The sequence below is a fragment of the Heteronotia binoei genome, chromosome 5, assembly GCF_032191835.1.
Source record: "Heteronotia binoei isolate CCM8104 ecotype False Entrance Well chromosome 5, APGP_CSIRO_Hbin_v1, whole genome shotgun sequence".
NCBI lineage: Eukaryota > Metazoa > Chordata > Lepidosauria > Squamata > Gekkonidae > Heteronotia > Heteronotia binoei.
The window spans coordinates 43,217,583-43,232,099 of record NC_083227.1 but is presented as its reverse complement, the minus strand read 5'-3'; the positions used below and the strand labels follow the sequence as shown (position 1 = coordinate 43,232,099).

The window sequence follows — 14,517 nt, the reverse complement described above, 5'->3', positions numbered from 1 at the left end:
GCACCTTCTTTGGGGGCTCATAGAATTTGACCCCCTTGTCCAGTCTTTTTTCAAACTTGGAGGGTGATTTGATGAGAGGCATTGGATGCTATGCTGTAAATTTGGTGCCTTTACCTCAAAAAACGCCCCACCAGAGCCCCAGATACTCGCAGATCAATTCTTAATTATTCCCTATGGGAATCGGACTCCTTAGGGAATAATGGAAGTGCCCAGCAGACATTTCTCTCTCCCCACCCCGCTTTCTGATGACCTGAAGTGGGAGGAGAGCCTCCAAATCAGGGGATCCCCTGCCCCCACTTGGGGATTGGCAACCCTACTCTCACACTAGTTACCTTGGAGCTATTGTGCAAGTGGAAATGCCTGGCATTTACAGTTATCAACCTCAAAGTGGGGCGAGTTCTCTAGAATTACATTTCATTTCTGGACTACAAAGATCAGATTCCTGGGAGGAAACATCAGCATCTGTGGCATCACACCCACATTGAGCTCCCTTCCCTCCCCAAACTCCATCCTCTCTAGGCACCACCCCAGATCTCCATGACATACCAGCTGGAGATGGCAAAACTACTTAGCACTGCAGTACCAAAGAAAGAGCATTCTTTAGCAAAGCAGGGTGGCCAGAGAGAAGCATGTTCATTTATTTATAAATTACTTATTAAAACATTTACATTCTGTTTTTCCTAGTGGCTCAAGGTGAGTTGCTTAAAACAGTTTAAAATGTTTCTAATCGAAGCCAGAATAAAATAACAAATTCCACATAATGCAGAAGAAAGGCATAGGAACCAAGCCAGCTAGATCAAAGATGCAGAATAGACTGAGATGATTATATATTTGTGAGTGTTTTTCTATTATTATTATTATTATTATTATTATTATTATTATTATTATTATTATTATTATTATTATTATTATTATTATTATTATTATTATTAGTGTATTCGTTCCTGTAATCATTGCTGTCCTGTCTTCAGCCCACAATGAAACTCTCTGGACAAATACTCATTAAAATATACTTTCAAGCCGAATTAAAAACATGACAACTCCCAAAAGACAGTTTGAAAATTGTAGTTAAATGTATTTTCAGAATATTTACCAAGAAGTTTCTCCATTATATGTTAAATAAAAAACAATAAAAATCCCATGAACCAGCATTGGTTGAGGAAGGCAGACTGCCACAAGGTCACCCAGTAAGCTCAAGAGCTGTGTGGCAATTTGAACCAGAGTCATAAGAACATAAGAGAAGCCATGTTGGATCAGGCCAGTGGCCCTTTCGGTCCAACACTCTGGGTCACACAGTGGCCAAAAACCCAGGCACCATCAGGAGGTCCATCAGTGCGGCCAAGACACTAGAAGCTCTCCCACTGTGCCCCTCCCAAGCACCAAGAATACAGAGCATCACTGCCCCAGACAAAGTTCCATCAATACGCTGTGGCTAATAGCCACTGATGGACCTCTGCTCCATATGTTTATCCAATCCCCTTTTGAAGCTGTCTATGCTGACAGCTGTCACCACCTCCTGTGGCAGTGCATTCCATGTGTTAATCACCCTTTGGGTGAAGAAGTACTTCCTTTTATGAGTTCTAACCTGACTGCTCAGCAGTCTGGTCCAACCCCACAAACTAGACCCAATGCATCACAGTGATGCTCTTCCTTGTGAATCAAGCAGGCACCTTGAACACAACAAGCCCTTGAATGCTTGGAAAAATGCATCCATATACTGGGTCTGAGTCCTGGCAATGGAAGCAGTCTCAGTTGCTGAACCACAGGTCCACATAGCCCTGGGAGCCAGTTTGATGTAGTGATTAAAACTACAGACTCTTTGATTCCCCACTCCTCCTCTAGATACAGCTACTGGAGTGACCTTGAGTCAGTCACAGGTTCTTGAAAGAGCTGCTCTCTCTCAAGAGCAGTTCTTGAAAGAGCCCTCTCAGCCCTCAGAGTGTCTGTTGTGGGGAGGGGAAGGGAAAGGAGACTGTAAGCTGCTCTGAGACTCCTTTAGGTAGTGAAGGGCAGGGCATAAAACCAACTCTTCTTTTTCTCTTCTAATCTGTTCTCTCTAACTATTGGCCTGTGTCTCTCTTAAGATTGCCAGCTGACCATAAAAAGCCACTCTGGCCTTCTCTTCTATTCACAGCAGCTTGATATGCAGAAAAAGACCAGTGAAGATCTTGATCGGTCTTTGTGTTTTGCCAAGCAGCTGGGGGAGGGGTGACACTTGAGCAACCAATAAACCTTGGCAAAAATTAATTGCAGGGGTTCTGAAGAGAGATAATAGTGTGGCAGGCACCTCGGACTGGGCACAGAAACTTTGCCACAAGACCTGAGGGAGGGCTTGCAAACTATGAGGAAACCTCATGCACCTTGGTGAATAGAATTAACTGGTATTAACTAGACTTACAAAATTCTATTTACAAAATCCCCATCATAACAACGCCCTTTCCCATGCCTCAGCTGTCCCAAATATATATGTACGTAGGTGATGCTTGCAGCAGGTATCATAAAAGAAACTGATTTCAACATCCACCTACCTGTTTATTTTGCAGGGGAAAGAGAGTGAGTGAGTGACGTGGCCTTGATTATGTATTTCTTCCTGATCTTTTATTTTATTCATGAGAAGAAATCAAAGAATGTGGCGAAGCAGCCAGAGAGGAAGTAGGAAGATCTGCAAAAAGTTTCCCTTCCATTTCAGAGTTTTTATAAGTAAGATTAAGGAATAGGGTTGCCAACCTCTGGTTAGGGCTTACTAGAATTACAACTGATCTCCAGGCAATACAGATCAGTTCCCTTGGAGAAAATGGCTTCTTTGGAGGATGTACTCTATAGCATTGTACCTGCTGAGGTCCCTCGCCTCCCCAAACCCCACCCTCCCCAGGTTCCATCCCCAAAATCTCCAGGTATTTCCCAACCCAGAACTGGCAAGCGAGCCTAATGGCTGAACAATACAGAGGAAGCGGAGGGAGGCTGATGGCTGGCTTAGTCAAGAGTGGCCGAACAATCTCTCAGGAGACTTGGGATGCCACCCCTTCTCTGACCATTTATTGCATCTGTCCAATAGTAAGTGGGCCGCGCACACAGTAATGCTTTGGTACTCGGGATAGCATCTGGGGATTCTGCTCAGAGGCAGCAAAGGAGTTTAGGAACAAACTATGTGGTGTGGAAGACTGAAGCAGGGTTTCCTTAACAAACTGTAGTTTAAATGCCCTGCAGTTTAGCTGTGGCCCTGTTCAGATTTTAATTAATGCCTGAACATCAATCGGCTGATAAAAGAAAATTAAAATCAAGGACAATAAAAGAGTGAGCAACCTGACTTTCCACACTACTCCTTCCTCCCCTTTAACTGCTCAGAGCCCCTCGTAAGAGAATTGTGGAGGTGAACCCAGAGACAGAACAAGCCCTTGCCCCAGTTGGCAGATTGGCTCGTAAAGTAACACTCACAAGCTTCCGGCTGATCCCAAAAGGGGCACTTCTTCTTGCGCAGGCTGTCTCGGTGCTCATATGATGCCTGAAAAAAAGGTTAGAAGATACAGGAGGATCAGGCTGGCTGCTTCTAATGCCTCCCTGTGTTCACAGGGGGAATCTCACTGCTTGGGTTAATATTTATAAATGGACTCCATTTTCTTTCTTGCTGAGACCCTGGGGTGTTTCAGAAGAGCCCACCCAAAAAAGATAGATTAGTCCACATTTTTTGAATAATTTGTTTCCCAGTGTATGCTGAAGTTCCCACCCCATAGAATTCCCCTGCTCATTACTAGCATCCAGCTCTTACAGCCATTGTATGTGGAGGGAGTGAGGTGGAAAGTACTCTCAGAGGTAACTACTTTTGCCAATCTCCTGGAATTCTCCCAGAATCACAACTCATCTCTGTCTCCTCTCCCCAGACTTTGCCCTACACAGGTATTGCCCATAAATCTCCAGGAATTTCACAAATCAGAGTTGGCAACCAACACTAGCAGAGCACCAGAACAGCTACAATCAGCCACAGAGAACGATGTTAGTGAAATCTGAAGCACTGCTCATTTGAATGTCCTTGAACCAACCTCCCCCCACCCCGCAAAGTCCTTTATGTTGCCGTCTCCCTTGGAGGAATGTATCTCTGTTTTCTCTTCCCAGAAAGCCTTGGGGAGAGTCTCATGCAGGGATGCCAGCCTTCAGGTGGGACTTGACGATCCCCTGGAATTACAGCTCATCTCCAGACTGCAGAAACCAGTCCCTCCTGGAAAAAATGGATACTCTGGAGGGTGGACTCTATGGCATTGTGGGGTTGCCAACTCCCAGGTGGCACTTGTGGATCTCCTGCTACTACAATTGCTCTCCAGATGATAGGGTTGCCAAGTCCCCCACGGCCTCAAGCAAGGGATTTTGCATGATGACATCACCCAGACATGACATCATCACGCTGGTGTCACCATGTGCCGGCCAGTCTAGGCGTTTCCAGGAAAACATGATGGTTTTCATGGATGCTCTAACAATTTGGGAGGTAAAAACTTTATGGTACCTATTGTACCACAGAGTTTTACCTCCCAAATTGCTAGAGCATCCAGGAAAACAATAGAGTTTTCCCAGAAACACCTAGAACAGCCAACGTGCGGCATCAGTGGCACGATGATGTCACTTCCGGGCAATGTCATCGCACCAGCGACGTCGGGAGAAGTTCCCCCCACCAGCCCAGTGTGGGCCAGCAGGTTGGGAACCTCCGGGGTGGGGAAACCCCTGCCCGGCCTGGGGGTTTGGCAGCCCTACCAGATGACCAAGATAAGTTCGGCTGGAGAAAATGGCTGCCCTGGAGGGTGGACTATTTTATTATATCCTGCTAAGGTCCATCCTCTTCCCAAATCTTGCAGCCTCCCCAGACTCCACCCTCAAAATCTCCAGGTATTTCCCAAGTCAGTGATGGCAACCCTAATTGTACCCCGCTGAGATCCCTGTCCTCCCCAGACTCCACTCCCAAATCTCCAGGAGTTTCCTAACCTGGAGTTGGCAACTCCCCACCCCCTCCTGCCGGTGGCTAGGAAGGACCTGGCAACCCTAACATGAGGTATCCCCATGTACGCACCTCAATGCATAAACAAGGCAGCAGGAACTCATACGGCAGCGCAGCAGGTTGATGTCTGGAAACCAGCGCCTGTCGGGAGGAAGGGATTGCAAAAGACGCTGACCAGGGGTCATTTACTAGAAAAAGAGGTGCCAGAGCTCATTAGTACAGCTCATTTGCACATGCCACACATCCCTGACATCACCAGAAGGTGTACTAAATTATATCAGCTCAGTATCTACCTTAAAATGCTTCTAAAATTATAACTTTCATAATAAAACCTTACTCCCATCATACTTTTCAAATTACTTTTTTCTATGTGGCCACAGTGGCATGATGAAGAGTTCCATCTATCTGCTTTATGTCTTGGTTATTCCCCCCCCCCCTTTTTTTGGTGGGGAAAATATTAGAAAGTTTGTAAAATCTTAGAGTTCAGCAAAATTCTCACAGGGGGTTTGAACAATGGAGCCCAGACACAAGTATTTGGGAGGGGTAAGAAAGAAAGAGCACAATAAAATTTAGAGGTTCTGGAGCTCCACTCCTGTGAGCTCCTGCTCAAAATGAGCCCTGACACTGCTGCTCTCATCCTTCAGCTCCCTTTCCTTCCATCTTTCCTTCTTAACTGTGATCTCTGCTTTCCTTTAATATGCTCTGTACATCAAGGAGTAACCCAGGGACCACATCTCCTTGGAGCATCTCTTGCCTTCCTGTCTGCTGCGCACATAAGCAGCAAAAGAGAGGGATTATGGGAGATGGTGTCATTAAACAGACATAGGAGCCACATAATGGCGCAGATTTCTGTTCCTGTTAGCTGTTCTGGCTGGAAGCAGCTTTCAGACAAATGTTTTTTTTCTCAAACATGTGGTGAGCAGGCCTCTGATTCAGTGGGAGCTCACAGGAGTGCAGTTCCTGAACCTTTCTGAGAGTTCCACTTCCTCCTGAGAGTTCCACCACCTTGTCCATTGAATAGTAGGTGCAGCTGCATAACAATCCCTGGATGAACTCCATCACCTATTTTTCTACCAAATGACCCCTGGCGGTGAGTCACCAGGAGTTCTGTGAATGGAGGTTCAAGTCCCCTCCACCTTTCTTTTAAACAGATTCTGTTTAAATTTGTGTTCCTGATCTCCTGAAGGACCTACCTGCTTGTGGAAAAGGGGGCTCAGTTCTTCACACTCCAGAGCCAGCTGATGGCAGAGACGCACAGTGACATTGGGGCCTTCAGGAACAGACACCTCAATCACCCGAGCTGCTGGCATCCATGTGTAGTGGAACTTGGGTCCTGGGGAAGGAAAGCAAGCTATGGCGGAGGAGAAAAGGTTCCTCTGGGATTGGTCTCCTATCTTGTGGGGGTTGCTAAGGATACTAATGGTTCTCAGATTCCATCTTGCTGCAGCCAAGGCCCTAGTATGGGGGAGGCCCACACACCTTACTTGGGACTGGAGGGCTTGACTTACTAGCCAATTTTACCATGATCTGATCTAATTATGTTATTTCAAAATTAATTAGTAATTGTTCTTCAATTCATGAGGTTTTGAGGGATCATGGTGGTGGACAAGAGAGCTTGTGTTGGCCATGGCAGACAGTGCACAGGAGACAAAAGGAGTTTGGTGTAGTGGTTAAGTATCCAGATTCTAATCTGGGAGAACTGGGTTTGATTTCCCACTCCTTCTCCACATGCAGCTGTTGGGTGACCTTGGGTCAGTTACATTTCTCTCAGAGCTGTTCTCTCAAGAGCAGTTCTCGCAAAAGCTCTTTGTAAGTTGCTCTGAGACTCAGAGTGAACAGTGGGGTATAAATCAAATCTCTTCTTCTTCTTCTCTTCCTTTCATGCTGTTGAGTTTTTGGGGAGTTGGATCCACTAGAAGCATTCAGAGCAGGTGTTAATGGAGTGGACCTTTCTTTACCTTCTTCTGCCTCAAACGGACTGACATTTGTCCCAATATTACTTTCTGAAGATCAGAAGTGCTTCACTAGCACAGGACTAGGGGTGGTGGTAGCCGTAATAACAACAGGTTATCAGGTATCATTGTTTCATTTTCCTTCTGCTGCTCGTGGCTTGTACCAGTGGAAGATCCAATTGCCATACAGCCATGGTGCCAGATGAAAAAAACACACACATTTTTTTTTAGACAAACTGTTTTGAAGAAGTGAGGGGTTTGTCTTGTCCAGCTGTTCTACAGTGCTATAGTACATGAACGTGAGGAAGTGGTGGTCATGCTGGCACAATCATAAGGAGGGAGGAAAGCCAAGGTGACCTCTCCAATAAGCCTTAGCAGTGCTAGATGGATTTCCCATCACTGGAGGATGAAGAGATGTCAAGGGCTGTGGTTAAAGGGTCCCAGAATGCACCCCGCACCACACATAACCCTTCTGAGACATGCTGAGATGATGTCCTCTGAGTAACACTAATCCTCAGAGAGGTCTTTCAAGACAAAGCACAAAGTGCTTGAGGAAAGGGAAGGTGGTAATAGATCTGGCCCACCAACACCTGCTGTGAAGTCTTCTAGTGGATCCAGCTGTTCATCTATTCTTATCCCCCTTTTCTCTTTTCAGCATTGCCTTTTTGCCTTACAAGGCTGACCCAGAATTTCTTTTCCTCTGGAGGTCCTTCTGCTCACCATGATTTTCCTCCCCCTCTTCCCCCCACCATCAGTCCTACCGCTGGTAAGCTTGATGTGGCAAGGAAGGTATTTTCAACCTTACCTACAGTAATCTGATCAATGGGCACTTTTTACTCCCACTTGCGGATACAGAATTTGCTAAGGACAGAATTGTAGAGCTCCCAGCAATAGGAGACAGAAACAGTTGTAGACTCTGCAAGACCAACTGTATCTTACCTGAATTCTCATTAATAACCAGAAGGCTTTGGTTGAGAACCAGAGCCCCGTGGGGAAGGGTTTTCAGCCAGACAACAACCCACTGGCCACTCTCTGCTGTGAAACAGTCAAACTGCAGCTGCCACTAGGGAAAAGGATACTGTGATGAGAACGGAGTCCATCTTAAAAATAAAACAAACCACTGTATTATTCCACTGGAACCTGAGGCAGCACAAATGAAGCTTCCATCCAACCTACTTAGTTTCAGCAGGGTAGCTTCTGAAGAGAGTCAGTTAGGTGTAGTGGTTAAGTGCGTGGACTCTTATCTGGGAGAACCGAGTTTGATTCCCCACTCCTCCACTTTCACCTGCTGGAATGTCCTTGGGTCAGCCATAGCTCTGGCAAAGGTTGTCCTTGAAAGGGCAGCTGCTGTGAGAGCCCTCTCAACCCCAACCACCTCACAGGGTGTGTGTTATGGGGGGAGAAGATATAGGAGATTGTAAGCCGCTGAGTTTCTGATTCAGAGAGAAGGGCGGGGTATAAATCTGTAATTCTTCTTCTTCTTCCCCAGGTATCCTCCAGCTGTACTAGGGTTGCCAGGTCTCCCCCATGCCCACTGACATGATGATGGATAGGGTTGCCAGATCCAGGTTGGGCAACCCCTGGAAGTTTGGGGGTAGAGCCTGGAGAGGACAGGGACCTCACTGGGGTACAAGGCCATAGAGTCCACCCGCCAAAGCATCCATTTTCTCCACAGGAACTGTAGTCTGGGAATGAAGTGTAATTGCTGGGGATCCCTGGAGGCTGGCATCCCTATGCTGTACCCTGGGGCTAATTTCCCTCTCAGTTGCTGCCTATGCCTCGTAGCCATGCCAGACCACAACCTGTCCCAAACTGGAGGAACTTCTTTATCAGTGATCACTCCCCACTGCCACATTGACTCTTTTCTGGCAAACCACCGAGCAACAGGAGTAGATCTGGAAATTTCCACATGCAAAATCATGGTGTGGAGTACAAATATTTTCTCTAATGTTGAATCCAGTAACATATCGATCAGTTGGCCTCCCCCCTACTGCTTTACTGCTCTACTGTACTGTGGCGCTGTATTGTGGTACTACGTTGTGCTATACCACCTTGCTGTCATGTCATCTTGCTGCACTTCGATGAATGTTGTAATTAGTCTTATTATGGTTTTATTGTGATTTTATTTCTATTTGATGTACTCCGCTCTGAGCCCCCAATGGGGAAATGGGCGGGATATAAATAAACAACAACAACAAATAATAATAACATTATTATTATGCAGGATATTTTTTAAATGATATTTGTTTCTAAAAGCACATTTCTGCACCTCATAAACTGAATGTATGATCAAGTAATGATAATACCCCCCCATAAGCAGCAGAAGGAAATACTTCCCTCCCAAGGACTAAACATATACAGATCTACTTTGTTTCAACAAAATTGCTGTATCATGCCCAGGCAGGGTTGCCAATATCCAGGCAGTGGCTGGAGATCTCCTGGAATTACAGCTGGTCACCAGATGACAGTTTTGTTGGAGAAAATGGCTGCTTTGGAACGTGGACTGAATGGCAATATAACCAGCTGAGATCCTTCCTCTCCTCAAACCCCACCCTCTCCAGGTTCTACCCCACAAAAATTTCCAGGTATTTTCTCACTCAGAGCTGCTAACCCTATATCTAGTGTTGGACTTATGGGGACATTCCAAAGGGGGCATTGCCTTAGAGGGCCACTGGTGACGAGGAGGAAACAAAGCCAAGCCCTAGCAGCAATCCTAGGGCTTCAGGGATCACTTGGCTCAGACCCATCAACAATGATAATCAGTGTCCCTCAACTGTTGCCCCGCACGGCTACTACTTTGAAGGAGGGAGCAGGGGCTGAGTTAATGCCCATCATTGGTGCCACTGAAGACAATGTCCCCTGAAGAACTCGTTTGCAGAGCAGCAGGGATAGGGTTGCCAAGTCCGATGCAGGAAATATCTGGGGACTTTGGGGGTGGAGCCAGGAGCAAGGTTGTGATAAGCATGATTGAACTCTGAAAGGAGTTCTGGCCATCACATTTAAAGGGACTGCACTCCTTTTAAATGACTTCCCTTCATTGGAAATAATGGAGGATGGGGGCACCTTCTTTTGGGGCTCATAGGATTGGACCCTCTGGTCCAATCTTTTTAAAACATGGAGTGGATTTTTGGGAGAGACACCAGACACTGTGCTGAAAATGTAGTGCCTCTAACTCAAAAAAACACCCCCCAGAGCTCCAGATACCCACGTAATACTTCTCCATTATACCCTATGGGGACCAGTCTCCAAAGGGTATAATGGAGTGCCCAGCAGACATTCACCTCCCCCTTACTTTCTGATAATCCTGAAGCAGAGGGAGGGCCTTCAAACTGGGGGATTAAGGTAAACGAACAAGAGAAACGCGGATAAATGGAGCAGAAAAAAGGTAGGAACCTCCGCGAGTAACCAGCTGCAAAACAGCAAAAACTTAGAAAAAGAATAAATATTTATAGACAAAAAATGATACAAAGTGAACCTAATCACAGCTTATGAAAACCACATCCACACCACAATTTCAAAAGGCAAAAAAAGTCCATAAATACAGTGTAGAAGTCCGGGTTCAAGCAGAGGAATAATTTTCAATGGAGTCCGAAGCTCCAAATCTTCTTCACAATATCTTAGTGGAAAGATCCTGTGCAGAAAGGCACAAATACATCGCGACAGGGTTGTACTAAATTCCCTGTTTCTCAATAAGAGCTTCAACAAGGTTTTTAATGTTCTTCAACAGATTGTCCTGGATGCCAGCCAGCCAGGCTGTTCAGATCCTGATCTGTCCGGGCGAGTCCCATGCCTCTTTTCCTCCTGATGTGGCTGCCTCCTTTGCGATTCCAAGACCTGCTAACTGGACTCCCAGGAAGGCTCAGGAGCACACACTCTGCTCTCTCCGGTGCCAGCACTTGCGATGATGATGATGATGATCTGCATCTCATGTAGTAGTAAAGACTCATCAGGGACAAAAAGTCTCCATAGAGATTTCTAAACTGGCAGCATGCTCAAAATGGCTCAAGGCCATTATTCTTCTGCTTGAACCCAGACTTCTACACTGTATTTACGTATGAACTTTTTTCGCCTTTTGAAATTGTGGTGTGGATGTGGTTTTCATAAGCTGTGATTAGGTTCACTTTATATCATTTTTTGTCTATAAATATTTATTCTTTTTCTAAGTTTTTGCTATTTTGAGGCTGGTTACTCGTGGAGGTTCCTACCTTTTTCCTGCCCCAAATGGAGATTGGCAACCCTAACGGGCCATTCTGCTTGGCTTGTTTCAAGGGTATTTTGACTTCCGAGTCCATTGCTGATAATGTTTTTTTCTGAAATATCCTGGAGCCATAGATAACAAAGATATTCTTCCAGCTGCAGACTCTGATTTTCCGTAAGCAATATTGGGGTATTTTGAGGGGAGGATGTATAAATGAGGACATACTAACATAGCTGCCCTGAGCCTGCTTTGGCGGGGAGGGCGGGATATAAATAAAAGTTTATTATTATTATTATTATAGCTGCCCACTCAAGTATTGGAGGTGGGTTGTTGCTAAGTCAGGAAAGCAAGTTCCTCTATCTAGACCAGGGGTCCTCAAACTTTTTAAATAGGGGGCCAGTTCACTGTCCCTCAGACTGTTGGAGGGCCGGACTGTTGTGGTGGCTGCCGTTACTGTACAAGGCCGTGGGCCGTCAGTTCTCCGTCTTCTGCATCTCTCTCCCTTCCCCACACCACACACCCCAGCCTAGGAACTCACCTCACCTTGGTATCGCCTCACACTCTGTCTCTGCCGCCTCAGCCCAGTGCCGGAAGCGTGCATTGCTAACGCGAGTTTAGGTCAAACGTCACTTCCGGTCTGATTTTGCCATAACCTGATGGGCCGCATAAACGTCCTCAGCGGGCCGCATCTGGCCCGCGGGCCGTAGTTTGAGGACCCCTGATCTAGACGATGGCTAGAAAATGTTTCTACCTTTGCAAAAAAGTTGGCAATGGCATCCCACTTTGTATTGGCAGATTTTAGGATCCTAAGGACACTGTCCTGGGAACAAGCCCCAGGAACAACATAGGACTTACTTCTGAGTAGACCTGCTTCAGCATGCTCCCCTTAATGTAGCAACCAAAGAGGGATTGTGCAACAATGTCCAGAAAACTACCATCCATTTTCCTTTTTTTTTCTCTTGACATAGAGCTCCTGGACACCAAACAGCAGCATAGGAAGGAGGTATTCTACAGCTACAGCTTTTCCCAGTGAGCATGAAAAGAATAATGTCACCAGCTGAATTTCTGGCTGTCACATAGCCTAAGCCTTAGAAGCAGCACCCTCCAGCCTTCACCCAAGGGCCAGTGAGCAACTCACCAAGGTGGCTGAATCTTCTTGTCGCTTGTGCCGCCTAAAGACTTGGAGTCGGACAGAGCGGTTAGAATTCAGAACCAGGAAATGCAGTTCCAGCCCTTTTATGCCTAAGGTCAGAAAGAGAGAATGTGAGGCCAACCTCTGCAATGTGCCCAAGGCAATAGGTCTTTCTGCGAAGAAAACCTGCCATGAGACACAGCTTTGCTAATTCAAGAAGATCTCATCCCTCCCCATAGCAGGCATGACTCTGTCTTTCCTCCACCATGAAGCCTATGAAACTGTGTATTCTAAGCATTTGTACATTTAAGACAGAAGCACAGAACATTCTTTTCCTGCATGAAGTTCAGGATTGTAAATGCTCATAACTTTATATCTGTTTCAAACGTCACTTTCTATGCAGCCGATTTCAGAGCAAAAGAGCAAAAATGACTCCACAGTTTGCACCTCTGCAGGGGTGGACTGGCCTTTCAAATTAAAGGCAAATTTTTTGGTGGGGTGCTGGATGAGAGGGCAGCTGATGGCCAGGGACATGCAAAACCAAGCCCAAGCAGCCCTGCCTTTGCCTTAGTAGGCTGTCCTGTGCAGGTCTAGCATAGCGGGAATTTCAGAGATGGGACAAGGGGAGGGGGAATGTTGCATGATGCCACCTGGAAGTGATGCTTCTGCATCAAATGATGCTCTACTACAGGGGTGGTCAAACTTGCATAATGTCAAAGCCACATAGAATAAATGCCAGATATTTGAGAGCATTTCACAACTCTATTTAACACAACTCAGGCATAAATGATTTATACCACATAAGAAAACAAAGTCTTTGGCTTTGCACTGCACATTAGCACTGCATTGCCTGGTCGCTGTTAGATGAACGCTGACTCAGAAGTAGACATAATTCAGGCACAGCTTAAATAATGGAAATGGCAGTTCCTGAAGCCAAGAATCTTTTACCACCAGTAGATAAACAGGACAATGCTCATAGCCTTGCAAACTTCACTGGCTGAACAAAGAGGGTTGACTACATGATTTCCTGGTTACAATCATGTTTCGATGAATAAACCATTCTTCTTCTGGCCACCTGACTTACCTTGGAACCTGTACTCACAATTATTCACTACAGAAATCACTCCAGATACTTCCCAAGGCTATGAGCATTGTCCTGTTTATCTACTGGTGGTAAAAGATTCTTGGCTTCAGGAACTGCAACTTCCATCATTCAAGCTGTGTCTGAATTATGTCTACTTTTTGTTTTTGTTTTAAAACAATTTATTAATAACATATGGTAACAATATCTAATTATATCATTACTATCCCTAACCCATATGATATTTTTCTAATCCCCCCTCCCTCCTTTACTAGACTTCCGCCGATGTTATATACTTAAGTTCACTTATAAAGGTACCCTTAACCCATCAAGGTTCAATTTCTCCCTTTTCTTAAATTCATTGTTAAAAAATTGCCCAATGTCCTTTCAAATTCCACTCTTTTTCTATATATCCTCTAAATTTCCTCCATTCCCTTTTAAACACTTCCAAATCATAGTCTCTTAAAGTTCTTGTTAGTTTATCCATCTCACTCCATGGCCGTTTTCCCACTTAGCGTTTGCTCCCCTTATTCCCCGGCGCAATTATCTCCGGATCATTTTTTTCGTTTTCCCACTAGTGACTCTTTGCGGAGTCGCCTTCCCTGAAGCCCCGGCTCAAATCGTTTTCCCACTGGCATCGGCTTGAGTTCGATGCCCTGTCAATCATTTTTTTTTTTAAGCGCAAGTCTGGTTGCGTAATGACGTACTAACGTACTAACGTAACATCGAGCTGTTCCCTCCCCTTCATTTCGTGGACAAACCGCATCACGTGTGCTGCTGCTGCTCATGGATTGGCTGCAGCTGTAGAGTCCTCCACAGTCCTTTATGTATTAACAGAAGCATTCCTAGCACTATATCCCCCCCCCAAATTCTGAATTTGCGAAATATCGCAATAACGAAGAGAGAGAAATCGAGGGGTTTGTGTGTGTGTGTGTGTGGCAGCTTCTTCCCTTCGCTCCCTCCCGGGTGGCGAAGCTGGGATTTCCTCCGCTCTCTTTCTTTCCCCTCCCCGGCTGGCGCTTGCAACGGGGGACCTGACTGATTCCTGCTGCCAGAGCTCCCCCCCCCGCCCCATTCTCTCCTTCCCCTTCTGTGGCGGGTGTGAAGAGCGAGCTCCGTCTATTTTCTAACCGAGCGGAATGTAGCCAGGGAGAAGAATGCAGGACTCCAACT

At 45.9% G+C, this 14,517-nt stretch overlaps 2 protein-coding genes across 2 annotated transcripts in view; both read right to left on the bottom strand.

Annotated features, from left to right (window-relative positions):
• Positions 1-14,517, bottom strand: part of OGG1 (8-oxoguanine DNA glycosylase) — a 235,649-nt gene that overhangs the window by 1,793 nt on the left and 219,339 nt on the right. The window lies entirely within an intron of this gene.
• IL17RE (interleukin 17 receptor E) overlaps positions 1-14,517 on the bottom strand; it is a 45,434-nt gene that overhangs the window by 16,857 nt on the left and 14,060 nt on the right. Inside the window, exons 4-8 of the mRNA XM_060239338.1 lie at positions 12,270-12,373; positions 7,873-7,996; positions 6,175-6,314; positions 5,054-5,122; positions 3,436-3,502 (exon numbers count right to left, since the gene is read on the bottom strand). Of these exons, the coding sequence (XP_060095321.1) occupies positions 3,436-3,502; positions 5,054-5,122; positions 6,175-6,314; positions 7,873-7,996; positions 12,270-12,373 (504 nt within the window). The remainder of the gene's footprint in view (positions 1-3,435; positions 3,503-5,053; positions 5,123-6,174; positions 6,315-7,872; positions 7,997-12,269; positions 12,374-14,517) is intronic.